The sequence below is a fragment of the Gorilla gorilla genome, chromosome 10 (assembly GCF_029281585.2).
Source record: "Gorilla gorilla gorilla isolate KB3781 chromosome 10, NHGRI_mGorGor1-v2.1_pri, whole genome shotgun sequence".
NCBI lineage: Eukaryota > Metazoa > Chordata > Mammalia > Primates > Hominidae > Gorilla > Gorilla gorilla.
This window is the reverse complement of record NC_073234.2, coordinates 51,686,217-51,713,211: the sequence shown is the minus strand read 5'-3', so window position 1 is coordinate 51,713,211 and position 26,995 is coordinate 51,686,217. Positions and strand designations below refer to the sequence as shown.

The 26,995-nt window shown below is 52.2% G+C and overlaps 2 protein-coding genes across 23 annotated transcripts in view; one reads left to right on the top strand and one right to left on the bottom strand.

Annotated features, from left to right (window-relative positions):
* Positions 1–17,309, top strand: part of PRPF40B (pre-mRNA processing factor 40 homolog B) — a 73,136-nt gene extending 55,827 nt beyond the window's left edge. For 4 of the 19 annotated variants that reach the window (XM_019038553.4, XM_019038552.4, XM_063694653.1 and 1 more), the window contains exons 2-25: positions 4,027–4,170; positions 4,486–4,551; positions 5,222–5,249; positions 5,481–5,506; positions 5,641–5,751; positions 6,054–6,174; positions 6,264–6,288; positions 6,513–6,719; positions 6,959–7,082; positions 7,165–7,229; positions 7,727–7,891; positions 7,993–8,101; positions 8,471–8,621; positions 9,344–9,477; positions 10,098–10,212; positions 10,374–10,465; positions 14,551–14,667; positions 14,879–15,016; positions 15,224–15,319; positions 15,571–15,660; positions 15,867–16,041; positions 16,335–16,396; positions 16,505–16,648; positions 16,744–17,309. In XM_019038553.4, coding sequence (XP_018894098.1) covers positions 4,027–4,170; positions 4,486–4,551; positions 5,222–5,249; positions 5,481–5,506; positions 5,641–5,751; positions 6,054–6,174; positions 6,264–6,288; positions 6,513–6,719; positions 6,959–7,082; positions 7,165–7,229; positions 7,727–7,891; positions 7,993–8,101; positions 8,471–8,621; positions 9,344–9,477; positions 10,098–10,212; positions 10,374–10,465; positions 14,551–14,667; positions 14,879–15,016; positions 15,224–15,319; positions 15,571–15,660; positions 15,867–16,041; positions 16,335–16,396; positions 16,505–16,648; positions 16,744–16,836 — 2,598 coding nt within the window. In that variant the 3' untranslated portion in view covers positions 16,837–17,309. Of the gene's footprint in view, positions 1–3,170; positions 3,252–3,471; positions 3,490–4,026; positions 4,171–4,485; positions 4,552–5,221; positions 5,250–5,480; positions 5,507–5,640; positions 5,752–6,053; positions 6,175–6,263; positions 6,289–6,512; positions 6,720–6,958; positions 7,083–7,164; positions 7,230–7,726; positions 7,892–7,992; positions 8,102–8,470; positions 8,622–9,343; positions 9,478–10,097; positions 10,213–10,373; positions 10,466–14,550; positions 14,668–14,878; positions 15,017–15,223; positions 15,320–15,570; positions 15,661–15,866; positions 16,042–16,334; positions 16,397–16,504; positions 16,649–16,743 lie in introns of all 19 variants that reach the window. The other 15 variants (XM_019038551.4, XM_055357285.2, XM_063694652.1 and 12 more) reach the window with 11 other exon arrangements.
* A 267-nt stretch (positions 17,310–17,576) lies between these two features.
* Positions 17,577–26,995, bottom strand: part of FMNL3 (formin like 3) — a 62,483-nt gene continuing 53,064 nt past the window's right edge. For 2 of the 4 annotated variants that reach the window (XM_063694649.1, XM_063694647.1), the window contains 17 exons: positions 26,758–26,868; positions 26,292–26,441; positions 25,793–25,894; positions 24,501–24,780; positions 23,948–24,016; positions 23,734–23,858; positions 23,242–23,444; positions 22,257–22,491; positions 22,036–22,104; positions 21,825–21,905; positions 21,595–21,724; positions 20,759–20,919; positions 20,320–20,421; positions 19,902–19,994; positions 19,511–19,634; positions 19,265–19,379; positions 17,577–18,529 (listed from right to left, as the gene is read on the bottom strand). In XM_063694649.1, the coding sequence (XP_063550719.1) occupies positions 19,288–19,379; positions 19,511–19,634; positions 19,902–19,994; positions 20,320–20,421; positions 20,759–20,919; positions 21,595–21,724; positions 21,825–21,905; positions 22,036–22,104; positions 22,257–22,491; positions 23,242–23,444; positions 23,734–23,858; positions 23,948–24,016; positions 24,501–24,780; positions 25,793–25,894; positions 26,292–26,441; positions 26,758–26,868 (2,127 nt within the window). In that variant the 3' untranslated portion in view covers positions 17,577–18,529; positions 19,265–19,287. The remainder of the gene's footprint in view (positions 18,530–19,264; positions 19,380–19,510; positions 19,635–19,901; positions 19,995–20,319; positions 20,422–20,758; positions 20,920–21,594; positions 21,725–21,824; positions 21,906–22,035; positions 22,105–22,256; positions 22,492–23,241; positions 23,445–23,733; positions 23,859–23,947; positions 24,017–24,500; positions 24,781–25,792; positions 25,895–26,291; positions 26,442–26,757; positions 26,869–26,995) is intronic. The other 2 variants (XM_004053083.5, XM_004053084.5) reach the window with 1 other exon arrangement.

Here is a 26,995-nt window from a genome sequence, read left to right as displayed (position 1 = left end):
AGAAGGTACATGGTGTTGTACAAGTATATAAAAGCGGGCTCTGACTAGTTGAGGGAGTTGGGAAAAGCTTTCGTGAAGAAATGATTGGTAGATGTGAAGTGTAGTAGGCAAGGTGTGTGGGGTTGGCAGGGCCAACCCAGTTTTCTCAGGCAAAGGTGGATGCCTGAGGTGGGAGAGCTGAGAGAAGGTGAGTAGGGCTGGAACTGAGACCCAGGAGCTCAGCATGGGGGAGGTTGGCAAGGTAGCTGGGTAGCAGACCCCCTCATAGCCTTACTGGGCAGGGGGTTTACTATTTACCCTAAGAGCAGTGGGAAGCCATTGAAGAGTTTTAAGCAGGGGGCTAACAGTCTGAGGTGCACTTTGAAGAGCTTGTTATAGCTGCTGATTGGAGTGGATGTGGGGAAAACAGTTGGGAGGCCACTGCAATTAGATGAAAAAAGATGGTGGCTTGAGCAAGATGGGTGGTGGAAAAGGAAATGGAGAGAAATGGATAGATTCAAGAAATCTTGAGGAGGTAAAGTTAACAAGACTTGGTGATTTATTGGCAAGGAAGAAGGAGTTGTGGAGAGTGACTCATAGGTTTCCATTTGGACAATTGAATGGTGTGGTGCCAGTCTCTGAGACGCCTCTGAGGCTCCCCTGGAGCCTGGTAGGACCCAAAGATGTTAGAGAGGCTCCTGAGGCAGCTTGAGATGGGAAAGTGTGACACAGAAAATTGTATTTCCTCCACTATTGATTAGTTTCTGACTTCCCATGCTGAGGAAAGCGTCAGGGGCAAGAGCAAGTCTGAATACAGAACTAAAGCAGTTGAGCACTTAGAAAAGATGAGTCACATTGGAGAGGTTTAGCTCATACCCTTTTCTTCTTAGGACAAGATGAAGGACAGTTTTTTGTTGTTGTTGTTTTGTCTTTTTGAGAGTGTCTCACTCTGTCACCCAGGCTGGAGTGCAGTGGTGCAGTCTCAGCTCAATGCAACCTCCGCCTCCCGGGTTCAAGCAATTCTCGTGCCTCAGCCTCCCCAGTAGCTGAGACTACAGGCGTGCGCCACCACACCTGGCTAATTTTTGTATTTTTAGTAGAGGTTTCACCATGTTGGCCAAGCTGGTCTCGAACTCCTGACCTCAGGTGATCTGCCCGCTTGGCCTCCCAAAGTGCTGGGATTACAGGCGTGAACCACCGCACCAGGCCAGGAACAGTTTTTTTTGTTTGTTTTTTTTTTTTTTTGGAGACGAAATCTTGCTCTGTCGCCCAGGCTGGAGTTGGAGTGCAGTGGTGCCTCAGCTCACTGCAAACTCCGCCTCCTGGGTTCACCTCATTCTCCCACCTCTCCCGAGTAGCTGGGACTAGAGGTGCCTGCCACCACGCCTGGCTAATTTTGTTTTTGTATTTTTAGTAGAGACAGGATTTCACCGTGTTGGCCAGGATGGCCTCGATCTCCTGACCTCATGATCTGCCCTCCTCGGCCTCCCAAAGTGCCGGGATTACAGGTGTGAGCCACCGCGCCCAGCCAGGAACAGATATTTTAAAGGCAGACATGAAGGGCGTTTTTAAATGCTGAGCATTCTCAACATAGGGGAAATTGGCAGCAGTGAGGTACCTTCTCTTCAGCCAGATACCACCTTTCCCCGGGATTCCTCCCTATCACCCCCTAACTTTCAGGCAAAGAGGCAGGAGGGCTGGGCCCTTTAGCTGCATCTCCAAGCCTCGGTTCACTTACAGTGAGTTTGTTTGTTTTTGAATGGGCAATATAGTCATATGGCTGCGTATTCAAAAGATACAAAAGCCATACAGGGAAAAGTCTCCCCTTTATCTCTGTCCCTTTCTACCATTTCTTGTGTATCATCTTTTGTCTCTGACTTTTATACAAATGATAAAAGTTTGCTGCACCTTGCTTTCTTTCCCACTTGTTAATACATCTTAGAGATCATATTGAGACAATAAGCTTCTTCATTCTTGTTTATAACTGTATAGCACTGCATTTTATGTGTATATATAATTTCATAGCTCCTTACTGGTGGCTATTTAGGCTGATTCCAATCTTCTGTTTTTACAAATAATACTAAAATGAAAACCTTAAACATACAGCATTTTGGCCATGTAGGGCTATACCTATAAAATAAATTTTTAGAAGTAGAAGGTTCTATATAGAGATTTGTTCTGTTTGTTCTTCGTTCGTTCAATATTTGCTGAATACCTATTATGTGCCAGATGCTGGTAGGTACCAGGAATACAGCTTCCAACAAGTCAGATATGATCCCTGTCTTCATGGAATGTTATTACACTCTTGTTGGGGAAAACATATCCAGGCAAACATAATAATTACAAAATTATGTACATGAGGAAACTAAAAAGGGGATCAGATAGAGAAATAGGAAGGAGCTACTTTAAATACAGTCAGGAAGTTGTCTTAAAATAAGTGATACTTAAGCTGAGAACTAAAGGATGGGATGCAGACAGCCATTAGGGGTAGGACAGGGCAACCTAAGCTGTTCAAAGCCTACATCCACAGGGAGATAGTTCAGGATTTGTAGAGGAGGGGATGGACACCAAAAAGGGGATGGAGATAAAGCCAAAGAGATGAAGTTGGCGATTGGAAGTGGAAGATGTCAAAGAAAGTAGGTGGCTAAGGATGAGGTCAGTTAGGGGAGGAAGCTGGTCATGAAGAGATGAGAATTAGGGAGACAAGCATTTTAAAGGACTAGCGACTATTTGTGTTGAGAGGGCTTTGGATTGAATCTCTGTAACTGGGCTAATTAGGGGAACTAGAAAAGAAGCGACTCCCTCCCTAGATACTTTGGGAATAAAAGAGACCTCTAACTTATTTGAGAGAGGCACAGCCTTGCCCAGAGGCAGGATAATGGATTAGAAGCCTTAGGTAGAGCCAGTCTGTGCCTGTAGTGAAGCCTCCTTCATCTTTTCTGTTGCTTTGACAAAATGGAAACTTTCAAAATAAAGATGACATTCAAGGGGCTCAGCCAGCTGGCTCTGAGCTGGCACAAGAGAGAGCAAACCTACCAAGGGCTAAGGGCTTGGGGTGGGCAGGAAATCGGGCTTGAAGACCCTCCTGAACTTTGTGCTCCTTTTTCATCCTCACCACTTCTGCTTCCCTTCTGCAAAAAGCCCATCTCTGTGCCCATCCTGGGTCCTATGACTTTTCTCTCCCTCAACAGTCGGTTCCCGATTCTGGTCCCCGGCCCCCAGCAGCGCCTGCCCCCTTCCCACCGGGGCCCCCCATGATGCCACCACCCTTCGTAAGTTTTATGACTTTCCCTGGGCTTGGCTTTTCCAGCCTGCACCCCCAACTCCCCAGCCCCTAGCCACTGCTGCATCACCAGCACAGTTTTCCTATAATGCCCCTTTTGCTGACCTTGGAAGAGGGATGGTTTTACTTGAGCATTGGGTTGGGGAGAGCTGTTGTGAAGCCCTCAGTACATAACATTGACAATTCCCCCTTTGTCTTTTTGACCTTAGGACACACTGGGGCTGGAGGTAGGAGAAGTGGAAGGGAAAAGACCCCATTAATGTGAGGGCAGGGTGGGACTATCTATCTCTTTCACTACTCCTTACCTATGCTCTTTAAATATGCCACAGAATTCGGGCTGGAATGGCATTGGTGGTCATGAGTTGGAGAGAAAGGGATGGGAGGCAGGGGACTGGGGTACTTGGGTACCTGGATACCTGCCTTCTGCCCCTTCATCTGAGAGGCCTCTTTGGGGGAGAATTGCTGAAGAGGTGGAGCCTTCCAGTCTCAGTCTGGTGCTGTTAAACTTCCCTTATTCCTTTCCTTTCCCGTTACAATTAAGAAGCTGTGTGCTTGCCTGTTAGACCCCAGTTGTCAGTCTTTCTCAGTGGTGAGGAGGGAGGCAGTTTCATGCCTTGTGCTTCTCAAACTAAAGCCTTGGAATTGCCTCAGAGCAGGGTGGAGGGTCGGGGAGGGAGGTGGTGGATATTTCCTGACAGGTCCTCTCTGCCTCTGACAAGGTGATGTCTTCCCTGCTCAGTATCTCTTCCTTTACTCATTTCCAGATGCCCCCTCCAGGGATCCCCCCACCCTTTCCTCCGATGGGGCTACCCCCCATAAGTCAGAGACCACCAGCTATCCCCCCCATGCCACCTGGCATCCTGCCCCCAATGCTTCCACCAATGGGGGCGCCACCACCACTCACACAGGTAATTGTCTCTCCTCCCCTGGGGCCTCAGAAAACCCTGTCAGTTTAGCTGGGGGTGGAGATAAGAGTGGGCACGTAGGCCTCAGAAACTGGGGAAGGAAGGGAGCTTTGGGCCAAACCCATGTGGATTTGTCTGCTGAATGACTGAGACAACTCTCAGGCAAGGTGAGAGGCCAGAATCTGGGGATTGCCTGAGGAAGTGCCCAAGTGAGGGTCATGGCTCCAGTGAGATGTCTCAGGACCCTTTGAGGTACCCTGTCCCTCCTGTTCCAGCCCTTACCTTGGTGGTTGGTTTCTGTCTTCTTTGTATCCATAGATACCAGGAATGGTACCTCCGATGATGCCAGGAATGCTGATGCCAGCGGTGCCTGTCACCGCAGCGGTAAGCACTAGGGGCCAGCAGGTAGCAGGCTCTGCCCTGCAGTCCCGTGAGTCTGACTTGGAATGCAGGACTATGACCTCCATTCTTTCCCTCTTCTCATCGCATCCACCCAGGTCCCCGGCAGCACTCCCCACACTCAAATCCTTCTCGCCAGCCATGTACTCAGCTCTTCTAGTTTCCCACTCATCCCCAAAGGCATATACATTCTCTTGTTACTCACGTGCCTTGTCCAGCTCCCTTAAGGAGCACACTTATCCTCACAGAGCCACACACTGTGGACACATGAATACAGTTCTTCACATCCTCTTTGTCCCCAGAAGAGTCAGTAGCACCTGGGGATCTTGCTGTGCCTTCTTATGCTATCGCTCAGTGTAGCAGAGTCTGGGTAGGATATAGAATTTGGCATCCACTGTGAAGGAATGAGCCTCGGGAGTTGTCTCAACCAAATACTCTCACTTGAGGAGAACGAAGAATGGAGCTGCTATGCGATTCTCCCCTGGGATCCCAGAGCTATGGCCCTGAAGGGTGGGGGAAGCCTGTTAGGGAGCAGAGATCTCTAGGAGCAGGACACATGGATTCTGGCCTGGCCTGCTTCTCCATCCCCCATGGCCTGGGTCCTGGGGGCCACTGGGCTTGGCCCCAACCCTTCCCCCTCCTCTTTCTTCGGCAGACGGCTCCGGGTGCGGACACCGCCAGCTGTGAGTCTTCTGGGGGCCTGCTCCCCCCAGGCTCGGAGGTTGGGGGGCATAGGGGAGAGGGGACCGTGGACTGGAGCCCACCCTGGATCATGCCTGTTGGGATGCCAAGGAGTCTGGGATATTGATGGGACCAGGGGACTATTTACTGGGGCTGGAATACGGGAGGCATAGGTGGGAATAAGATGGAGGTCGGAGCAAGGACTTAGTATGTATCCTTTGGCTTTTTTCTAGCTGCTGTGGCTGGGACAGGCCCTCCGGTGAGTTCTTCCAGCTCAGGGGTCTCTGGGTAGAAAGCCTGAGAGTGGGGGACTGATAGTTAAATCTTTGGGGTGAGGAGAGGCTTTGGAAAAGGGGCCTTGACCACCATTCTGTGCCCCCCCCCCCCACCCAGAGGGCCCTATGGAGTGAGCATGTGGCCCCAGATGGGCGCATCTACTACTACAATGCTGACGACAAGCAGTCCGTGTGGGAGAAGCCCAGCGTGCTCAAGTCCAAGGCAGAGGTCCTGAGCTGGGCTTTCTGGCCCTTCCTTTCAGCTGCCCTGACCCTTCCAAGTCCTTGGCCTTCCCTTAGTCTCTAACCATATTCATGATGGTTCCTCTGATCCCAAGGTCCCTGACCATTCCTCACCCTCCCTGGAAATGCCTCCATAGGATCTCAAGAAGTCCACCTTCCCCAGTTTGAACCAGGCCAGGTGGTAGCTAAAGGTTCCTGTGTCCTCTACTCACTGGGTCCCCTTAGCTCCCCTGACTGGCTGGAGAGCTTGCCCGTCCCACTGATGGCTCCTATCCCATCCACTTGCAGCTGCTCCTGTCCCAATGTCCCTGGAAAGAGTACAAGTCGGACACAGGCAAACCTTATTACTATAACAACCAGAGTAAAGAGTCTCGCTGGACCCGGCCCAAGGATCTGGATGACCTAGAGGGTGAGATGTCCTACGGGTGGGCCAGGTCAGGAGCTCTGGGGGCTCCCTATTGCCCCTGTGACTGACTGTGTTATCTTTTCCCATCACAGTTCTAGTCAAACAAGAGGCTGCAGGGTGAGTGACTTGCCCACCTATCCATTTATAGTTGGGGCACCTGGAGTGTGGAAGTAGACTCTGTCGCCATGATCTCTACACTGTGGGAGGAAGAGCCAGCTCTGTCTCCTTGTGGAGTCATCCCCTCTGGCCCCAGTCCTTCCCAGGATAGAGAAACCAGCCAGCCCCTGAAGTCCTCCATTCTTGCTCTCCTCCTGGACACTGCCCTTCTGGCTCATCTGCAGGAAACAGCAGCAGCAGCTGCCACAGACACTTCAGCCACGGCCGCCTCAGCCACAGCCTGACCCCCCACCTGTACCTCCTGGTCCCACCCCAGTGCCCACAGGCCTCCTGGAACCTGAGCCAGGTGGGAGTGAAGATTGTGATGTGTTGGAGGCCACCCAGCCCCTGGAACAGGGGTTCCTGCAGCAGCTGGAGGAGGGCCCCAGCAGGTGAGGGCTGCCCCCCATGGCATTCCCAATGTTGGCCTCAGACTCCCAGCCTGGTTCAACCCTTGTCCTCTGCTGGGCCTCTCTCTCAGGAGGGGTTTGAAGATCTGGGTGTGACCTCTGAAGGGCAGAAAAAGGCTGCCCTGGGGAACAAGGAGGGGGTGATATGTTGCCAGGAATTCAGGGCACTGAAAGCTGTGAGAGCTGGGGGACCCTGTGGCTGAGTCCCCTGTGCCCTCCAGTTCTGGACAGCATCAGCCACAGCAGGAGGAGGAGGAATCAAAGCCAGAACCAGAGAGGTCTGGCCTCAGTTGGAGCAACCGGGAGAAGGCAAAGCAGGCATTCAAGGAACTGCTGAGGGACAAGGTGCTGGAGTGGGGCTCCCAGGGAAGGTTTGGAGGGGGCTGGAGCGGGGCAGGCCCCATGACTCCCACCTGCTTCATTCCAGGCTGTCCCCTCCAATGCCTCATGGGAACAGGCCATGAAGATGGTGGTCACCGACCCCCGTTACAGGTAGGCCTGGGCAGAGGGAGCCAGGCCCTGTTCATGAGAGCAGCTGTGCTAGGGACTCCCTAAAAAACCCCAGCTCAACACTCAGCCCTAAGGGAACCAGAGTCAGGACAGTGATAGATTGGGTTGGGGTGCAAGGGGAAGAAAAGCTGGAGGGCCTCCAGGAGAAGGAAAGGAAAGGTATCTGACACAACACGCTCAATAAATGCTTCCTGAATTGAATCAAACGGAATTGAATTAATTGGGGAATGAGGGTGCTGGATAGGGTGACTTGAGAACCCCAAAGGAAAAGGGCCCAGTATTTGCAGTGTCTTGGAGCTGCATCTCTTCCCCTCACTTCCTGTCACCCCTACTTCTCCATGAATGGTGTTCAGATCCCAGACATCTGTGCCCTTGGAGCCCCTGCAGCCTGCAGTGTCTCATGACCCTCCAGTGTGGGCTGTGCAGGGTGGTTCAGGGTGACTTCTCTATCCTCACCCCACTCCTACCCTCTATCCCAGTGCCTTGCCTAAACTGAGTGAGAAAAAGCAGGCATTCAATGCCTACAAGGCGCAGCGGGAGAAGGAGGAGAAGGAGGAGGCCCGGCTAAGGGCCAAAGAGGCCAAGCAGACCCTGCAGCATTTCCTGGAGCAGCATGAACGCATGACCTCCACCACCCGCTACCGGTCAGGGGGCCAGGCTGGGCTGGGGCTTGGGAACCCTGAGAACACAAAGGTCCAGGGTCTCTGTTCTCTGTCTACCTACTCACAGCTTATATGCTCCACAGGCGGGCAGAACAGACCTTTGGGGAGCTGGAGGTCTGGGCTGTGGTCCCTGAGAGGGATCGAAAAGAGGTTTATGATGATGTCCTCTTCTTCCTGGCCAAGAAGGAGAAGGTAATGGTCCCTGGGCAGAATCCTTCAGCCCATCTCATCCTGGACTTTCCTTGTCTTTGCTTTGTTATGGACCCTAGCCATTTACTTCTCTACTTCCCCAGTGTCCCAGCTTCTGACTTGGAAGCTGGTATGGGACTTGCACATCTCATTTCTGCTCTGGGCCTATAGTCCTGGGTGTAGCGGGGAGGAGGAGTCTCTGAGAGATGGGTCTGTAACCTGTACTCCCTCCCCTTCCCTGAGACATGAAAGTCTTGAGTATGGCCTTCTTCCTAGGGTTCCCTAGCTACCTTTCCCCAGGTCCTCCTCTGCCCAGGCCTACTTGGGTAGCTCTGGCCTGCCCTGCCTCACCCTGATCCTGTGGCTCCCTAGGAACAGGCCAAGCAGCTCCGGCGCCGCAATATCCAGGCCCTAAAGAGCATTCTGGATGGGATGAGTAGTGTCAACTTCCAAACCACGTGGTCCCAGGCCCAGCAGTACCTCATGGATAACCCCAGCTTTGCTCAGGACCATCAGCTGCAGAGTAAGCCTGGGCCTCCAATCCCAGCTATCCCTTTCCCTTTCTTTACTGGACCTGGTACCCCAGAGTCTGCCTCACCCCACTCCCCTGTACCTCCTGCCCTCCCGGACACCCTAGGAGTACTCAACACTCACCCAGTCCTTGTACCTCTTTGGACTCCAGGGATACCAGAATGTTTCAGGACACCCCTCCCTCTGGGGTCCACTGTTGGCCTAGACATTTTGTGTCCTTGGAGGAGGAGCTCTGGGATAGGAATCTTAAGTCCTAGAGATGTCAATGATGATTTTAGCTCATGTGAATATGGTCTTAAAGCATCATAGAACTACAGGCCTTAATTGGTCACGTTACAATAGACTGTTGTTGGCCTGTAATTACTGATGATACTCAAATTCACTTTCTGAAATTGCATCAAAGCCTGATTGATTCCCAGTTCCCTAAGGTGTGAAACCTCAGATCCCAAGACAACCGGTTTCATGTTATGGCTTCTAATAACTGAATTCACAAGAGCTGAATACTTGCTTATTTATTCTTATACAATTAATGATCCCCTCTTAAGAACTACCATTGCAGTGGCTGCTCCCACAGAGCCCCCTCCAGGCCCTTCCCCCACCACCCTGGGTATCCCTAGCACCTGTAGGACAGCATCGTTGAAACATTAGGGGTGCTAGGGTCTGAGAGGGTATCCTGCTGGGACAATGCCCGCTGAACCTCCTGCCTGTCTTTAGACATGGACAAGGAAGATGCACTGATCTGTTTTGAGGAGCACATCCGAGCTTTGGAGAGGGAAGAGGAGGAGGAACGGGAGCGGGCCCGGCTTCGGGAGCGACGCCAACAACGCAAGAATCGGGAGGCCTTCCAGGTATCTTTGCTGTCCTTTCTAGATCAGAGCTCAGCTCTGCCCTAGAGCACAACCTCTTCACCCATTCCCTGCCCCCTTCTGGATACGCTGCCTGTTCTTTCTGTGCCTAGCCCTGTCCAAGCTCTATGAGACCTCTTTTTGCCTGCAGTATGTTTCTGCTGTACCTCCTCAATTCTGGACTGTGCTCTTCTAGGGAGACTAGATGTATGCACCACCCAGAAACTGCCAGTAGAGAGCACCCTACAGGCACGACTTGGCAGCTAGGCCATGTTTATTTCCCTTGGTGGGGCACCCGACAGGCAGAGTTTATTCCCTCAGCTTGGGGGTGGCAGTGGTGGTGGTAGTGCTAGGGGTTACTGCAGGCAGGTTTCTGTTTCTTTGCCTCCCGGGACTGGCTTGTTCTCACTTTTTTGTTCTGTCCCTCTCTGTGTATTTACATTCTCTCTTTTTGCATTGTTCTCAGCCTTCCATCTGCATCTCTTCATCTCTGCCTCTCTTGCCTGCATTTCCTCAATCTTGATTGTCCCTGCCTCTTCCTCTGCCATTCCCTCTCTTCCCCCTCATTCTGTGGCTCTGCTTCCCTGTCTTACTTTCCCTATAACTGGCCTCTCCCTGCTCAGACCTTCCTGGACGAGCTGCATGAGACAGGGCAGCTGCACTCTATGTCCACCTGGATGGAGCTATATCCAGCAGTCAGCACTGATGTCCGCTTTGCCAACATGCTGGGCCAGCCGGGTAAGGCAGCCAGGCTAGGCAGCCAGGCTCCCCCTTCTCTGGCCTGGCTTCCTGCCCTGCCAGCCTCTCTGCACCCCCTACTCCCGGCTCCTGTCCTCGGCCCAGCCCCCAGGCCTTGGGAAGCTGCCGCCCGCCAGGCCCCCCTCCCTCCCTCCTTACAGGCTCCACCCCTCTGGACTTATTCAAGTTCTATGTGGAGGAGTTGAAGGCACGATTCCATGATGAAAAGAAGATCATTAAGGACATCCTTAAGGTGAGGGAGGCTGGGGTTATGGATGGATACAGGATGGATGCAGGGCACACTCCCTGCAGAGGACTCCCTGATAAGTCCTGTTTTGCAGAAGCATTACAGCTTGGTTCAGTAGATATCTACTGTGATCCTTTACTGCACACTAGGGATACAGTAATGAATACACAATTTCTACCCACAGGAGCTCATGGTCTAATAGGAAGATATACATGAGAACTGTTATACAAAGGGGCAAGTGTTATTACAGAGACAGGAATCTGAAGAACTAACATTTGAACTGTGCATTTAGAAATGAGTAGGTGGAAGAGGTTGGAGTGTACACGGGGTACTAAGAGCAAAGGCAAGGGGGTGGAAAGGGCATGCCAGGTCTGAGGAGGAAGAAGCATAGCTAATTGTAAACTGGTAGCACACAGATTGTTCTTTTCTGGCCTGTACAGTGTTCTGTAAAAATTTGGAATTTGTTGCTAACATTTTAAAACCAGGAAACTTCACATAGAAAATCTGAATCTTTAGCTTCTCTTGTCAGTATGGATTATCTAGCAGTACTGAGCTGGATTTGCAAGGCATTCTGCAGACTCAAGCTGAGATGCCACTTTAGAAAGGGCAAGTCATCCTTCTCACCATTCCTTAGTGCCTTCTTGATACTGTCACAAGTGTCAGCTGCCATTTACCATCACACATGGCCTGTTGCTCTTCTACTGGAGAAGAGAAATAGTTCTCAATATTTACATCTTATCAAAAGTGGAAAAGTGAGTGAGTGATGGACTAAACCTTGTGTTCCAAAAGAAAAAAACAAAGAGCATATTTCTTTATGGAAGTGAAGATTCTAATGCATTTGAGGAGATAATACAGTACAGTGGTTAGGAGCGGGACTGGAGGCACAGTGCCTACAGTAAAAGTCTAGCTTAACTGCTTGCTAGTTGTGTGACCTTGGATAGGTCACTTGACCTTTCTGACCCTGTTTCCTCATCTAAAAAATGGTGAGTGTTCCACCAGAGTACACCTAATTACAGAGATTAAATGGTACCTGGGTTGAAAGGGATCTGGAAATAAAGCTAGAAATGTCTCACTGCATATACATTTCTTTGAAGTACTGTTTTGCCTTACAAATTCACGTAGGTGTTGCATTTTAACACCATATTACCTATTTAATATAAATTTAATATTTTAAATTACTTACCATTAGGTAAGATGTATCATACTGTCCTGAGGTATCCTCTCTTTCTCTGAAACCACATGCCCCAGCTTGGAAGTAGAGCCCTGCATGTAAAGTGCCTTGAATGCTAAAATAAGAAATTTGGATTTTTCTCTCGTAAGTAATGAGGAACCGGGGAATGATCAGATTAGATGATGTATAGTAGAACCTTTCAGTCTAGAGTACATACTTATGTCCTTAGGGAAGGTGGTGGTGCTAGGTAGAGCAGTTCTTGAAGCCTCAAGATACTAAAACTGATAGTGGTAATTCAAATAGTCATATTCATCTCACTTATCCCCAGACGTCTCTCCTACTGTTGGGGCTACTTGGTACAAAAGTCCAAGAAGCACTAGATGCTAGGAGCTGGGTTAGAGGGATGGAACAGGGTGAGCAGGGAGAAAAGTCAGTAGGCTGTGCAGGAATCTTGTGGGAGGTGATCCTAGCCGGGGGCAGTGGGGACAGCAGAAGAGAGCAGGCTGTAGCGCTCCAGCTGTTCTTCTGAGACACTCTGGGTTTCTGTGTAGGTGCCTTGAGACAAGCAAGGGTTGGAGTTGAGTGTGGGGGGATTTGGTGCTGCTTCCTGTTTTCAAGTGAAGCAGCTTGAATCTTTTTTATGCATAGAGGTTCTACATAAGATTTCTATTTTAATAAACTGTTTCTGCTGTTTAAAAAAAAAAGGGAGAATTCAACACCAGTGGGATAGAGTCAATAAGTAGAATTGATAGATTTTGTGAAATGGAGGGAAAGGAAGGAATCAGAGGTGTCAGGGCAGTGGATGATGGCACTATTGATAAGGATAAAACAAGAAGAGCAAGGCTGTAGAAAATAGGAATTCTATTTGGGGAATTAATCTCAAAGCAAATATATTTTAAAACAGAATAATCGTATAAAGTAGAAATGCCTTATCCTGGGATAGCTAAATTTTATTGGACAATTAACTTTTAGCCACAGAGTGGCTGGTTGATAGGCCTGTAGGGGCCTAGCCTCACTGAGTCCTGTCTCTCCACACAACCTGAGAAAGCAACTTTTTTAGACAGTTCCCTTCCTCTTTCCCCATTTGGGTTCCTGCCTATGGAGGGCAGATGAGCCCAGGAGTCCCTCTTGCTTTCCACAGCCAGGCACACCATGATGGTGCCTTTCATCCCATAGGATAATGCAAAGAGCCCTGGACTTAGAACAGGCAGACAGATCCAGGTCAGGGAGATCCATGGAGGATGCTCATGAGAAATATATTCTCTTGAGATCTGTTGAATTTTAAGTGTCTGAAATATCCAGTCTAGGATGTTTGAAAATCAGGAGAGATGAAGGATGAGATTGCGAGGGAGTACAGATTGGGTAGTGAAAGAGGACTAAGTGCTGTTCTCAGGAACATGCATATGCAAGAGAAGTAATAAAAGGTCAGAGAGGGGGCGACCTGGAGAGGGGAGTGTTGAAGAAGTAAGTGGTAGAGGCACTGAGGACCAGATGAGTGAGGACCAAGGCGGCGGCCTTGGATTTGGCTAGTAGACACAAGCAACCTTTGGGAGAGTAGAGTCATGGAGGTGGCATGGGGGCAGCACATGTTTTAGAGTCAGATTACTCCTGGTTGCTTATTGGCTCTGAGACCTCCGTAAGTTCCGTGTCTCTGAGCCTGTTTGCTCACCTGTAAATCAGGGATAATTCATAGGTAAGGTTGTGAGAATTAAATAACATCTGTAAAGTGTCTAATAGGTTCTCAATAAATGTTTATTCCTTTTCCTTTCTGCTGCATTTCAAGAGGTTTTGAAACAACGGAAAAGAGCAGAGGTAGTTAGCTTGATGAAGGGGAGAGCATGGTGGAAAGGATGTTCCAGGTTAGGTGAGGTGTCTGCTTGATGGAAGGAGCCAGTAATGAGGGTGACTTGGAGCTTTCAATTCCTTGAGAATGAATGCTGTGTTGATAAGGACTGTAGCAGGGTTGAGGAAGTACCCTTGGAAAGAAGAAAGAGGAGCACACCTCTGCCATCAGCAAAAAGGCCAGAGGAGGTGAGAGCTATGTGGAGGGAGAGAAAGGGAATCTGGCCTGTGCTTAACTGACGTGAGAGCCAGACTTTGAACTCCAGTGGCTTCATTTACCACTCATGTCATCTTGGGCCAACTGAGATCACTTTTCTAAGCCTCTGCTTCACTGGAATGTTGTGAGGCCTAAATGAGAAGCATAGAGCCTGGCCTGTGGAGATGTTTTTAGTATTGGTGGGGAGCTGCACACCTGGTGGCCTCCATTTCTCCCATGGACTAAGTCATCTGGGTGGGTGTGATGCTTGAAAGCAGACTTTGGGGATAGAGAGACCCCCCAGGGTAGGGTTCTTGCCCAGCCATATATCAGCTGTGAGACCTTGGGCAAGTGCTCTAGTTTCTCTGAACCTTGGTTTCTCCTTCTGTGTAAAATTAGAATACTAGGACCTATTCTTAAATGTAGAACCAAGAGGATTAAATGAGATAATGTGTGAAACACTCATCATGGTACCTGGTACATAGTAAGCACTCAATAAATAGACCCAAAGGGTAGGGGGCCAGCAAATGTTGACTGAGAATGCATGGAAGCACTGCTGAGCAGCAGGAGGGCCCAGCTGGGGCTAGAGCTTTAAGCCAAAGGAACAAAAGTTAATTTTGAGAAACTCAGCATTAATCAGCAGTTGGGAGACATCTCCCAACCCCTTCAGCTCTGTGTGACATCCAAACCAAGGGTAGGCATGGGGGCTTAATTGTCAAGTGATGAGGACTTGGATAACTTGGTTTCTAATGCAGACCACAGTCCTGTGGATCTCTTCCGGAGGCAAGGGCCTTCTTGACCATCTGTAATGTGACCACTCTGCCTGCCAGCTTTGGCCTCAGGCACATGGTGCCCCTGCTTCATGCACTGCTGTACCCACAGGACCGGGGCTTCTGCGTGGAGGTGAACACGGCCTTTGAGGACTTCGCCCACGTCATAAGCTTTGACAAGAGGGCTGCCGCACTGGACGCAGGCAACATCAAGCTGACCTTCAATAGTGTGAGGGGCTGGGCAGGGCGTGGGGAAGTTCTCTAATTCATCCGTGTCTTGCTCCATTCCTTCTCACTCACTGTCCCACTGACTATATTCCCAATTCAGGGGATAGTGGTAGAAGCCCAGACCCTAACTTTCCACCTCCTAAGGTATGCCTGAGTGGGACCTGGCATCCACCCTCCTGGGTGACCCTGTTCTGTGTCCCTTCTTTCCTCAGCTGCTGGAGAAAGCAGAGGCACGGGAGAGGGAGCGGGAGAAGGAGGAGGCACGCAGGATGCGGCGCAGGGAAGCTGCCTTTCGAAGCATGCTGAGGCAGGCTGTGCCTGCTCTGGAGCTAGGCACTGCCTGGGAAGAGGTCAGGAGCGTAGCCTGGCCCCAAGCACCCCTCAAGCCTGAGGGCAGCGGTGCTTCACCACTGAGGGCCCACCCCAGTCACGTCACAGCCCTGGGCCAGCTCCAGTTCCCTTCCTTTCTCTGCCCCAGCCCTGCCCTGTGCTCATGGCGGTGTCCAGGCCAGGCTGAGTGGGGCCTAGTCTGATCAGCAGTGCTCTCCTCGTTCAAGGTCCGTGAGCGTTTTGTGTGTGACTCAGCCTTTGAGCAGATCACCCTGGAGTCGGAGCGGATCCGGCTCTTCCGGGAGTTCCTACAGGTGCTGGAGGTGAGGCAGGCTTGTCCTCTGGATCTGCCTCAGGCCCTTGAACTCATTAGACCAGTTCAACAGAGACCTCAGTGGCCTCCCTCTTATCCTTAGGGCACTCCTGGCCAGCTAAGGAAGGGGAGGCCTGAGGATCCCTGGGATAGGCAGAAGGCTCTAGTCTGAGAAAGGGAGGCAAGGCCAGATTTTAGGAAGTAGGATCCTTCCTGGGGCTAAGTCTGGTGCTGTCCTCACCCTTCTTCCTCTGCCTCTAGCAGACTGAATGCCAGCACCTCCACACCAAAGGCCGAAAGCATGGCAGGAAAGGCAAGAAGCACCATCACAAGCGTTCCCACTCACCCTCAGTGAGTAAGCGGGTAGAAGGGACGTGGGGTGAAGCTGGGTTGTTTTGGGGAAATAAACACTTTGTTTTCCCCTTACAATATCTCCCTTGGAGGGAAGTTTGAGGATTCCTTTGGCCCTGGGTCCTCCTCCTCTCTCGAATTCCCAGACGAGGGCTTCTGGAGGGCAGAGAACCTCTGCACTGACATGTATCTGCTGATCTGCCCAGGGCTCTGAGTCAGAAGAAGAGGAGCTGCCCCCACCATCTCTCCGGCCCCCCAAGCGGAGGAGGCGGAACCCCTCAGAGTCAGGCTCTGAGCCCTCTTCCTCACTTGATTCAGTTGAAAGTGGGGGTGCTGCCCTTGGAGGACGGGGCTCCCCTTCCTCCCATCTTCTTGGAGCAGGTAAGCAGTTGCTGTGAGCGTAGAAGCTGGAGAACTGTTGTCCCAGACTGAGAGGATGCCCTCCACAAGCCCCAGCTCCTTTGAGGGTAGACTGGAGTGGGAGGGCTGCACCTGTGGAAGTAGAAAGAACTTCCTCTACCTGCCCAAGCAAGAAGCTGGAGAAGGAAAACTGGACTTAGACTTCCTCAGAGCATGAGGTTCCTGCCTGTGAAGAATGAACAGAGGGGCTAGAACAAAGAAAAAGAGCCTGTCTTTCTTCTGTTGGGACTTAGCAGGGATTTTTCTATCTCTAGATCATGGCCTTCGGAAAGCCAAGAAACCAAAAAAGAAAACTAAGAAGAGAAGACACAAGTCGGTGAGTGAAGGAACTTCTACCTAAGCCCCTGCTATTTTGTGAGTTCTGTTCTACCTGCCTCCCAGGCTATCCACAGGAACTGAGGAGGTGGGCTCTGGACTCTTACAGAATAGTCCTGAGAGTGAGACAGACCCTGAGGAGAAAGCTGGCAAGGAGAGCAATGAGAAAGAACAAGAACAGGACAAGGACAGGGAGCTCCAGCAGGCAGAGCTCCCTAACCGTTCCCCAGGCTTTGGAATCAAGAAGGAGAAGGTGAGGGGCAGGGGCCCTAGGCCAGTCAGCACGCTGGTCAAGCTTCCACGGCCCTCAGTGCAGGCTAAGGGTGAACTGTGCCTTTGCTCCAACAGACAGGCTGGGACACGTCAGAAAGTGAGCTGAGTGAGGGTGAGCTGGAGAGGCGGCGGCGGACACTCCTACAGCAGCTGGACGATCACCAGTGACCCAATGAGCTGTTCTCTGCCTCGGGTCTGTGTGAGGCCATGGCTCCTGGGCCACCCTCACCGTCTGCCTCAGACTTCTTCCTTAGTCTGGTCTGTGTCCACTTTTTCTAAAGTAACCCCACCCCCAGCACACCATTGTTGGCACCTCTCAAGGTTGCTCTTGGTGTTCAAGGGTCCCCTACTCCCTGGACTAGTGCAGTCCTTGCCCTCAGCCCCAGACCAGAGATGGGTGGTATATGCCATGTGGGGTGGGTGATGCCAGTAGATAAAAGTGTGAGAGAAGGGGTCTCCAGGGAAGAGTCACAGGCTGTTGGACACAGCCTGGGTGGCAGAGGGCAGGGTCATCACCCTCTATCATCAGTGCCTGCTCCTGCCTGCCCTGGCCCTGAGGCTCCACCACTTCTTCCTCCACCCAGGACCTAATGTACGTGTGTTTTGTTTTTTGTTTTTTAAATAACAATATTTATAACATGGCCAGTGACTCTTTTCCATGTGCTACTGGGGCAGGCTGGGGACTGGACACATGCCCAGCAGAGGGCACTAGTGTCTCATGGCAGGCCTGCTTCCCTTTGTGTGGCTAGAGCCCACCTAGCCGGTTCTCCTTTCCCCAGAGTTCTGATCTCATCTCCTCCAAAACAGATGCAGTGCCCCAAAGATTTCTTTTCTATCCCCATAGCCCAGGTCAGACTAAATGGCCACCCTAGCCCCCTAAGCTCAGAAAGAGGAGACAAAGTCAGGCCTGGTGCATCAAGCCTTTGTTGAGAGGGGGAAGAGTCTGAGGTTTATGTACAGTAAGAGGAAAGGGAGGTGGTACATGTACAAAAAAGTGGGCCCCCACATTCCCTTCCAGGGGCAGAGGAGAAATGGGAAGGTAAGCAAATAGCCAAGACCACCATGCTCCTTGTCCCCTGCCAAAAAAAAACCGTAGCTGAGGAAAGAAGGTGAGTTGGCACACCCTTTCTCCAGCCATCTGCAGAGAGTGGTTGGTGCAGAGAAGACCTCTGCTCTTCTGCCCACCTTGACAAGGACAGTGTGAGCCTAGAATGAAATGGGCAGAGAAATAAGGGCAGTGAGCCTGACATCTCTCCTCTTACCCTTATCACTAGGGCACAGCTGGCACGGCCCATGCTTCAGAGGGCCTTGCTCCTGGTAAGAGATGAACTGAGACTGGCAGGGTCCCAGGGCTCCCTAAGCCTAGATACATCTAGACCAGAGCTGACCATGGGCCTGCAAAAAGGAAGGGGAAAAAAAAGAAAGAACAGTTGCTCTCTCCTCTCATCCCTCTGGGCTCTAGTGGGAGAGATCTATGTGCCCTGTTTAGGCTAAGGCTGGAAATGGTTTTTCCTAGCCCTGAGCTGACCCTTGGTGACCCTTCAGGAAATGAAGTCAAAGACCTTGGGGGCAAAGTGCAGTACTGGAAGCACCAGGGACCTACAGACCTAGTGCCTATAGTGGCACAAGTAGAAAGATCCAGCCTCAAGAGCTGGGGCGGACATGGTTGAGAGAGCAACACAGCCCTCTCCTGAGCCCTTGGCCAATTCCAGGTCCACTGGTTGGACTTGTAGGACTCTGAGGGGTGAAGTGCTTCTGCCTCCGAGAGGGTCTCAGTGGGGGCCTGGAGCCCGAGGGGGACCACTGGGCGGTGCAGCACTCCTGGCTTGGTGGCGAACAACCATAGGCTGGCAGTGGAGGCCTGTGGGGGAAGAGAGAGACCTGTGAACAGGATGGGAGGGTGAGCCAGGACAGTGCCCTCAAGAGCAGCCCCACAGGTAGGGCCAGGGAGGAGCCAGCGGTGAGGCAGATAAACAGGAGGCTTAGATAAGGCTTGAGGGGTACCCAGTTGGGGAAATTGCTGGTTGGGGAGATTGCTGGGCTTTGCATTTCAGAGGATCAGGTTGGGGTGACTAGAGGCCACTGGGCAGTGGAGAGAGACAAGGTAGATGCATTCAGAAAGAGCCAGAAACTAGGAAAAGACCCCAGGCTGACTGGACGTCAGGAAACAGATCAAGGGACATCTGATACCTCCTGGTCAGAAGCTACTACCAGAGCTCTTATGAGAAGAGAACCGTGGGGAAAGGTTCCTTAGGCCTGGGAATGGACCCTCAACCTCAGCCTCAAAGATCAGAACTGTAGGTCTGGTCCTGCCTGCTCTGGCCTGTTCTCAACACTGGCCTGGCGACTCCCTACCCACTTGGTCTTAGTAGAAGCCAGGACAGCATTAGTGGGAGAGAGACCACTTCCCTAAGGACACATGCAGGGGATATGCCACACTTCTCAGAGCATGGGGCATGCAAGAAGTATGTGTCCCCATTGCTGGGAGGCTGCCAGAGGGTGATTGCAAGTCATGCAGGAAAGGAGGTGCCTGTGGTCTCCCAGCAGGAATCCTGGGAGACGGGCATGCAGAGGGGGCAGCTGCGGTGCCCAGTACCTGTTGGGCCCCAACCTTGGGGGCTAACAGTTTGACTCATCATGGTGGGCTGCATCACAGAAGAAGCGTGAGCCCCGCTTGGCAGTACGGGCCGTGAAAGGGACACTCTTCAGCACTGTGGCCCAGGAGAGAGACACAGTGGTCAGGCCTCATGGGGGTGGGGTGGGAGGAGAGCCCAAAGGGGTTAGGTTGAGCTTTGGGAGCTGGGTGCAATGGCCAGGCCCCAGGGAGTGAAAAGGGCCCCACCTGTGATGATGTCCTCGATGGTACCATCCTTCCCCTCATAAACAGGCCGGTGTTCCTTGGCCTGGCGCCGCCTCAACTCTGCTATTAACTCCTGCTGTTGCCACTTGTTCCGCTGGGATGGGGTCTAGGGCCAAGAATGTGGAGGGGGAAGGAAGTCATCACTAACCTAATGTGGGACTGGTTCCTGCCCCAAGGTGCAGTCTGAGGATGCCACTGCTTGTGCACTGCTAGGAATCCCCAAAGGCCCTCCCTCCATCCCTCTGGATGCCAGCCCACTGGCCCTCTGGGTGGTCTGTCCACTGCAAGTTTTCATCTCCTCTAGCCTTCTGACCCCCAGCCCCCACTCTTTTGCCTTGTCGTCCTCCAGGCCCCAGCTCTTGGTCCCACCCACCTTGGCATCCAGTTTCTTGGCTTCCTGAGCCAGCTGCTTCTCCCGCATTACCTCCTCCTGCTTCTTGCGGGCTTCATTCTCTTGTTCTGCTTCCTAAGAGCCATGGAAGATGGGGGGTGGGGGGTGAGGCTCATAGGCTGTGAGGGGAGGGGCTGACACTGAGGTGGAGAGTGGGTGGCAGTGGGACCCGCTAACTCCAGGTGGCCACCCTCTGGAGGGGCACTTCCTGCCCCAAACAATGACAGGAAGGTCCTGGGCCCCACCCTGCCCACCACTTCACAGCTAAGAGGCCTGTCACCAGCTTGCATCGCTCCCTTCCCAGGAGGAGTCGGAAAAGGCCCATACTTTAAGCCCAGGCTTCTCTTCCCCAGCCAGTTTTCTCTCAACCAAACTTCTTAAAAAGCTCTCTGCAGCTTACCTTGTAAGAACGAATGAATCGGACAAATACTGGGAAGAATACAGAAGGAGGTGTAGTCTTGGGACTCTCGCCAAAGTAGCGCACAACTGCATTGTAGGCCTCCTGGGGAAGGGGTGGGCAGAATGGGTCACCCTGGCAGGAAGATCAGCCCAGCTCCCACACCACGGATGAGAGGCCTGCAGAAAGCAGAGCGCAGGGCCAAAGGGAGAAAAACCAAGCACCCAGGCCCCTGTGAGCTGGAGGGAACCTGGGGCTCCCAAAGCTCCTGAGTATGAGTCTCCAGAGGCAGCTGCCTGGCACTCCCAAAGCGCTCTCTCTCCCCTACATGTAGCCAGCCAGCTGCTTGATTAAAAAAAAAAAAAAAAATAGAACTAGGGCCACCTAGAGGGGCCTGGTGCCTTGGCCCTGGTTGCTCCCACCGCCTGCACCCCGTGCTTGCCTCAGCCGTCTTGGCGTCCCGCTGGAGCTTGTCTAGTTTGCCTTCATTGGTACTGAGGAAGTTCCGGAGGACGCTGTTGTCATGGATGCTGCACTCACGCCGAATCAGCTCCATGCCCCGGCCCAGCTCCTTCACGTCCAGCAGCACGTTCTCCAGAGACACTGGTCACCAAAAACCTGGCTGAGGAATGCCTAGGGCCTGGCATGCTCACCTCCCAGCCCAGAGCTATATCAAACTCTGGCCCTCCCCATCAGCATGGGCTCACTCAGGTTCACATACCTGTATGGACATAAGGAAGTACACACCAAGCTAGCTGATCCCTCACAGGGGGAGGGAATGGAATGGAAACTGAGCTTGTGACCCCAAAGAACACAGTAGCAAAGGCAGGCAAGCCACAGAGACTGCTGGTCTCCAAAATGAAACTGCTTCAGGCCTGCCCTAGGGTTCATGGGTGGGGCAGAAATAACAGCTACCTCATATCTATAGAGAGCTTTATGATTTTTTTCTAAGCACTTCACATACATCATACACAAAACACAAGACCTCTGGGGCCAGCTTGAGGGAGTTGGGAGTAAAGAGCGACTGCTCCCCTTCTTGTTCCTGCTCCCACTGTACCTAGCTGGGAAGGGCTGGGCTGGGCCAGGCCTGGCGCCTGGAAGAAGGCTCCCTCTGGAGTGGCCCCTGCTTAAGGCTCCAGCGGAAAGCTTTGAAGTGGTCAGAAAGAAGATAACAAAAGCCAGAAACAAATGGACCCAAGTGTTCTCTCTCCTCATAGCTTCCTGGGATTGTCCTGAGCTGGATGTGAGGGCAGGCCCACCCAGCCAGGCTCTCCTCACCTGCTGCAGCCTTCTCAACAAAGTGCAGCTCATGCCAGAAGTTAGCCAGGTCTGGGTATTTCTCCTTCACTGTCAAGGCGATGAAATGAAGCAGAGTCATCTTCCGGTCAGTGGACTTGGTATCCAGCAGCTAGGAGAGGGGGTGAGGGCAGTGCATAAGAGCTGAGCACTCTGGCTCCACAACTGCTGCCCCCCAGGCTTCCTGGCCCACGCGGCCCTCACCATCTTACCAGATCCAGGCTCTGGAGCTTGAAGCCATACACAGCTCCCCGCTTGCTGCTGTTCATGTAGTTCCCCAGTGCAAGTATGATCTGTCCAAAGAATGTGTGGGAGGCAGGTCAGGCTCAGGTCCTGAAGGCTCCTTCTTCCTCTCTGTATAGCCCCAGGCCCCCACCTAGGACCTGAGAACCCCCAGCACCCCTGTTCACAACCTCTTCCCACCTCCAACATCTGCTTCAGCTTCTGTGAAGACTTGACGGAAGCGGACGCCGCAATGATGGCATTGAGTTGCTGTAGGACAATATGAACACTGAAGTAACCCCAGGCTGAGATGGGGTAAAGACAGGGAGGGGTCAGAAGGACTGGAAGGGCAGGGGAGGTGACTAGCAGATGGAGGGTGGAGGGACAGCTGTCCAGAACCACGAGTTGGGTGGGGGCTGTACCGGTGTGAGCATCTGCAGGTTATCCTGGAAGTTCCCCAGGAAGGCCATGCCAGCCATTCGCTGGGTCAACCGTTCCACCTTGCTGAAGAGCAGCATGAAGCGGTCCTCAGCTGCCAACTCCTCCAGGGGCTGCCGCTCACGCTCATATTGCCGCAGCAGCTTTACCTCAGCCTCTGTGGGCAGGAAGCGCATCAGGCACTCCACGAAGTCCACAGGTAGTGTCTGCAAGTCAAACCTGTGGAGGAGGGAGGGACCACCTCAGTTCTCACATCTCTCCTCGTTTTCCCTCATCCCTTTTATTCTCCAAGCTCCTAGAAGAACTGGACAGGGGACTGTACACGGAACACAGCCAAAGGCAAAGGACCCATTGCATCATGCATCATAGCACCAGCAATGATCCTGGGGGAACATTCCATGCTCCTGTTTAATAAGCCCTTTGATGTACTCCCACTGTACCTAGGGTGAAGTCCAAACACCTGAGCATGGCTTACGAGGTCCAGCCTGCAAGACATCTGCCCAACTCTCTACCTTCTCCTGCTCCTCTCCCTACACTAAAGCCAGATTCAATTTTTAGTACCCAAGGCACTATGCTTCTCCCTCCAGGCCCTGAACTGGACTAACTCATATCTTTTCTTCAGGTCCCAGTTGAGACATTACCTCCTCTGGGAAGGCTTCCCTCATTCATCACCAAGCTCAGCTACATGAACCTCCCTATTCTCCCAAAGCTGCCTGTATACTTCTACCATCCTGGTGGTATCACTCAGTGTTACTTCACTGTTCCCAATAGACTGAGAGCTCCTTGGGTGAAGGTCTGGGCTGAACTGCCAGCATAGATGCAGTAAATTCTAGCCAAGCCAGTGGATGACTAGGGGGATGTGAGGGAGTTCTGTCAGATGACCTGGAATCTAGGGAAACCCAGGCTCCTGGGTGGAGAACTGGGTTGCCAACAGACTAGGGACCAGAGCCAGGTCAGTGGGAGCCTCACGTATGAATGGCCCTGCAGATCTCCTCAGCCGAGCGGCCAGCCTTGCGTAGGGTGATGGCCAGGTTCTTGGCACGATTGGCTTCCAACAGAGTCACCTTGCTGGCAGCTTTTTGCGCTGTCTTGCTTTTGGAGCAGATGAGGTCAAGGGCAGGGCCCTGCGCTTTTGTCTTGAATAATTCTTCAAACTTATCAAGATCCAGGTCCTGGCAGGAATAGATGAGCAAGGAAAACGCTGTAGCCTCATACTAGTGGAGGACCTCCTGACAGCCCACCCAGCATTGGCCCAGAGCTCTGTCACTCTGGAATATTTCCTGAATACAAACACAAAGTGTTGACACAACTAGAAATATACATACACTCAAGAATGAAGGGTTCGTGGAGCTAAGCCTGGCCTCACCCTGTCTGATGGCTTTTCTAAGACCAGAATCTCCTCAAAAGGCAACCAGGTCCCTAGCCCTCAACCTTACCCCTCTGGACCCCAGGCCCTGTTACCTCCAAGATCTTCTCATCATCAAGTTCGCTGAAGACAGTGCCACTGATCTGGTTGGGTTTCAGTGCTGTCCAGTTGAAGACAGGCAGCCGGAACTTGGTCTTGATAGGTTTCTTAATTCGAATGGCTAATTTGGAAGGAGGATCAGTGACACAGGGGCCAAGGACACACACCCCTGGTCCCACCAGCCCTGCCCAGAGCCCTGGGGATACTCACCTGACAGGCCCACTGTCAACACCACAGAGGGTGCAGCACCAGGGAGAGGTGGGGCTGGGGGACACTTGTCTGGGGGAAGAAGAAATGACACAGTGACCCAGGCGTCAAGAGACTCTTCATAGGCTTCCCTCCCCTCTGCCTGTCCCACCTTCTCTGAGAGTTAAAAAAAAAAAAAAAACTCTCAGAGAAGGAGCCTACATGAACTCTGCTCAAGCTGCTCCCAGAAATCTAACTCTGACAGGGCAGTTGTTGCTGGTCTCTGACCCAGTTTCTATGGCTACAGTCTAAGCCTCTCCTTGGCTGTCTTCAAAGGAATTGGGAGCAACATCTTTATGATCCTTAAAACAGGTCCACATCTGCCTTTGGGCATCCCTGTGCTGATAACTTGAGCTTCCCTCAGATTCCAGCCCTCCCTCACCCTGATTTTATATCCCTCCAAGTCCTCAGATGATGCCATTTTCCCAGCTTCTCCCTGAGGAAGACACTGCTGACTACAGTTTTGGTCCCCACAAAGAGGCTGCCCCTATTGGCTCCCAGGGGTCGTCGTGGTTACCTGGTAATGGGGGAGGTGGAGGGGGCAAGGGCGGAGCTGGTGGTGGAGGAAGAGGCAGGACCTCCTCAGGGGGTGGGGCTGGAGCCAGAAGGTCCAGGTCGGAGGGTGGCATGCCCTCACTCAGCTCTGCAGGGCCTACTCTGGCCAGGGCCTCACTGTCCACAGACTCCAGGCCCCGGACATTTGGCTCCAAATGACATCGACGCTGAAAGGCCTCCTCCTTCTCTTTAATGAGCCTCCGCAGGGTGTGCACCTGGTGGCTTGTGTTCTCGTATGTCTCCTGGCAGGCAGACAGCACCATTAAGGGAAAAGTGGGCTGAAGGCATAGTCATTGCCCCAAGAGTGAGAATTCCTACCCAGGGTTCTCTTAACGAGGGTCTCTGTCAGGGTACTCAGAGGCTCAGAGTGGCAGAAACCCAGGTGGGGGAATGAGGAAGCTGGAAGGCAGCAAAACAAAAGAGGCAAGCAGAAGCTGCCTCCCTCCGCTGGCACCCTGAAGTGTCCTCTCTGCTCCAGCCAATTCTCACTGCATGGGCCCCTCAAAGCCCAGGAAAAAAGGTTGCCCCTGTGAAACTCTCCTTAATCTACCACCGGTCTGACATAGCGGCTCTCTCCATAACCCTTTGGGCCTCATTTTGCTTTAATTTCACTTGGCCTTGTATAATGGCTCAATTGGAAGCCCCCTATAAACAAGACCCTGTCTTAACCATCTCTGTATCCTCCATAGCTCCCAATACAATGCTCAGCAGAAGCTGGGCAGATACATATTGAGCTCAACAGAGCCAGCATATATTCTTCTGAAAGAGAAAGTAGGATGGGGGCATGACTTTATAATGAACAAAAAGTCAGGAGAAAATACAGAAGAGAATGAAATATGAAGAGTACCTGCCCTGCCAATTTAGGATACCTAGTGGACATCCTAATACACAGAGCACTTGGTCACTCTGCCCCTGCTCATTAAACATGGCTGGGGGAGGAACACGGGGGCAGAGGGGAGAAAAATCAATGGATGGGCTGGTAGGAGGAGGCCTGGGTTGGAACTCCAGAATGCTTGTGGGTGCCCCAGCTGTTCCCACCCTCTTATGTGTGTGTCTGGCTCACACTGGCCCCACCTTTCCTCTCCAACTAAAAAAATGGGGTGAAATCATCAGCCCACCCACACCTGAGTACCTCAAGGGTGAATCAAGATCTAAATCCTAGAGAACTTGATATGACTCAGGGAAAAAAAGCAGAACCCCAAGGCCCTGGAGCCCAGGATCAGTCAGGGACTGCCTTCCCCAGAGTACTTGTACCTTGATGCTCTCTAGTTCCTTCTCCCGCTGCAGCAGCTGCTTCTCTAGTTCTGCCACCCGCATCATGTTTTCATTCTCTAGGTCCAGAAGCTTCTCTGTGAGCTGCACAACAGGAAGGGCAGGTTCTGTGCTGGCCCTAAAGCCTGGGCACTCAGCACAGCCTGAACCCTAGTCAAGACCTGAGTCGGACCCCTCAACACAAGGCCACAAAGGCAGCTTAGTCAGGTGGTTCCCTTATATTCCAATAACAGATACAAGACAAAGGCCACATTCTGACTGTCTCAAGACCAATGCCACCTCATGCCCAGCCCTGGAGGTCGGTGTGTGTTCCAACTGGTGGATGATCCAGTGGCTCAGGCCTGAGTATGCTCTTGAGAGCCCTGGTGGGTTCTAAAGCCTCCCTGGGACTCAATCTGGAGGCAAATGGGTCAGCTCAGGATTCCTGGTTACTTGAGCTTCCATCAACAGTGGCTCTGGCAGGCAAAGGAAGACCACCTACATGGGACACATGCTCCTCCAACTCCTCCACCTTCTCCAGGGCTACATTCTTGGTCTCAGCATCCTCCAACAAACCCCCGACATCAAACACGTTGTCCAGATATGCCTGAATCTGCACCTGCAGCTTCTCGCTCTCTGTGTGCCTTGACTTCTGTGGGAAGAGCAGAGAGTAGGAGTAGTTGTAGGAGCAGGCAGATCATCAGGGGAACTTTCTGAGAAAGTCTTAGTCCTCATCCCCCTTCGCCACCACTTCCCAAAGAGTTCCTGCTGCAGGCCATGTCAGATTCTCGCCCCATGGAGCTGCCTGACTGGGGAGTTAGCTGCAGAGGTCCTGAGTCCCAGGCTACAGAAGACAGGCAGGGTCCCAGGAGCATCAAGGATTAGGCACTTATAAAAGAAAAATCATTTGTGATACGGCTAAACTGATCCCAAAGCACCTCACCTTACAAGGACCCCAACCAGCTCACCTGCAGGAACTCCTCTAGCCCCAGCTTGGTAAACTCATACTGCAGGTGGACCCGGAAGTTCATGTCCTCCACCGAGTGCACCACGATGTTGATGAACTGCATGCAGGCCACCTGAAGAAGAGGAGGCCCAGAGAAGCAGCAACAGGAAGGGCAGAGGAGAGGCAAGAGACCAGGAGGATAGGCGGCTGTTAGAATATCATCATCATGTGGATAATTACAGGGAGTCAATTAAAGAGTT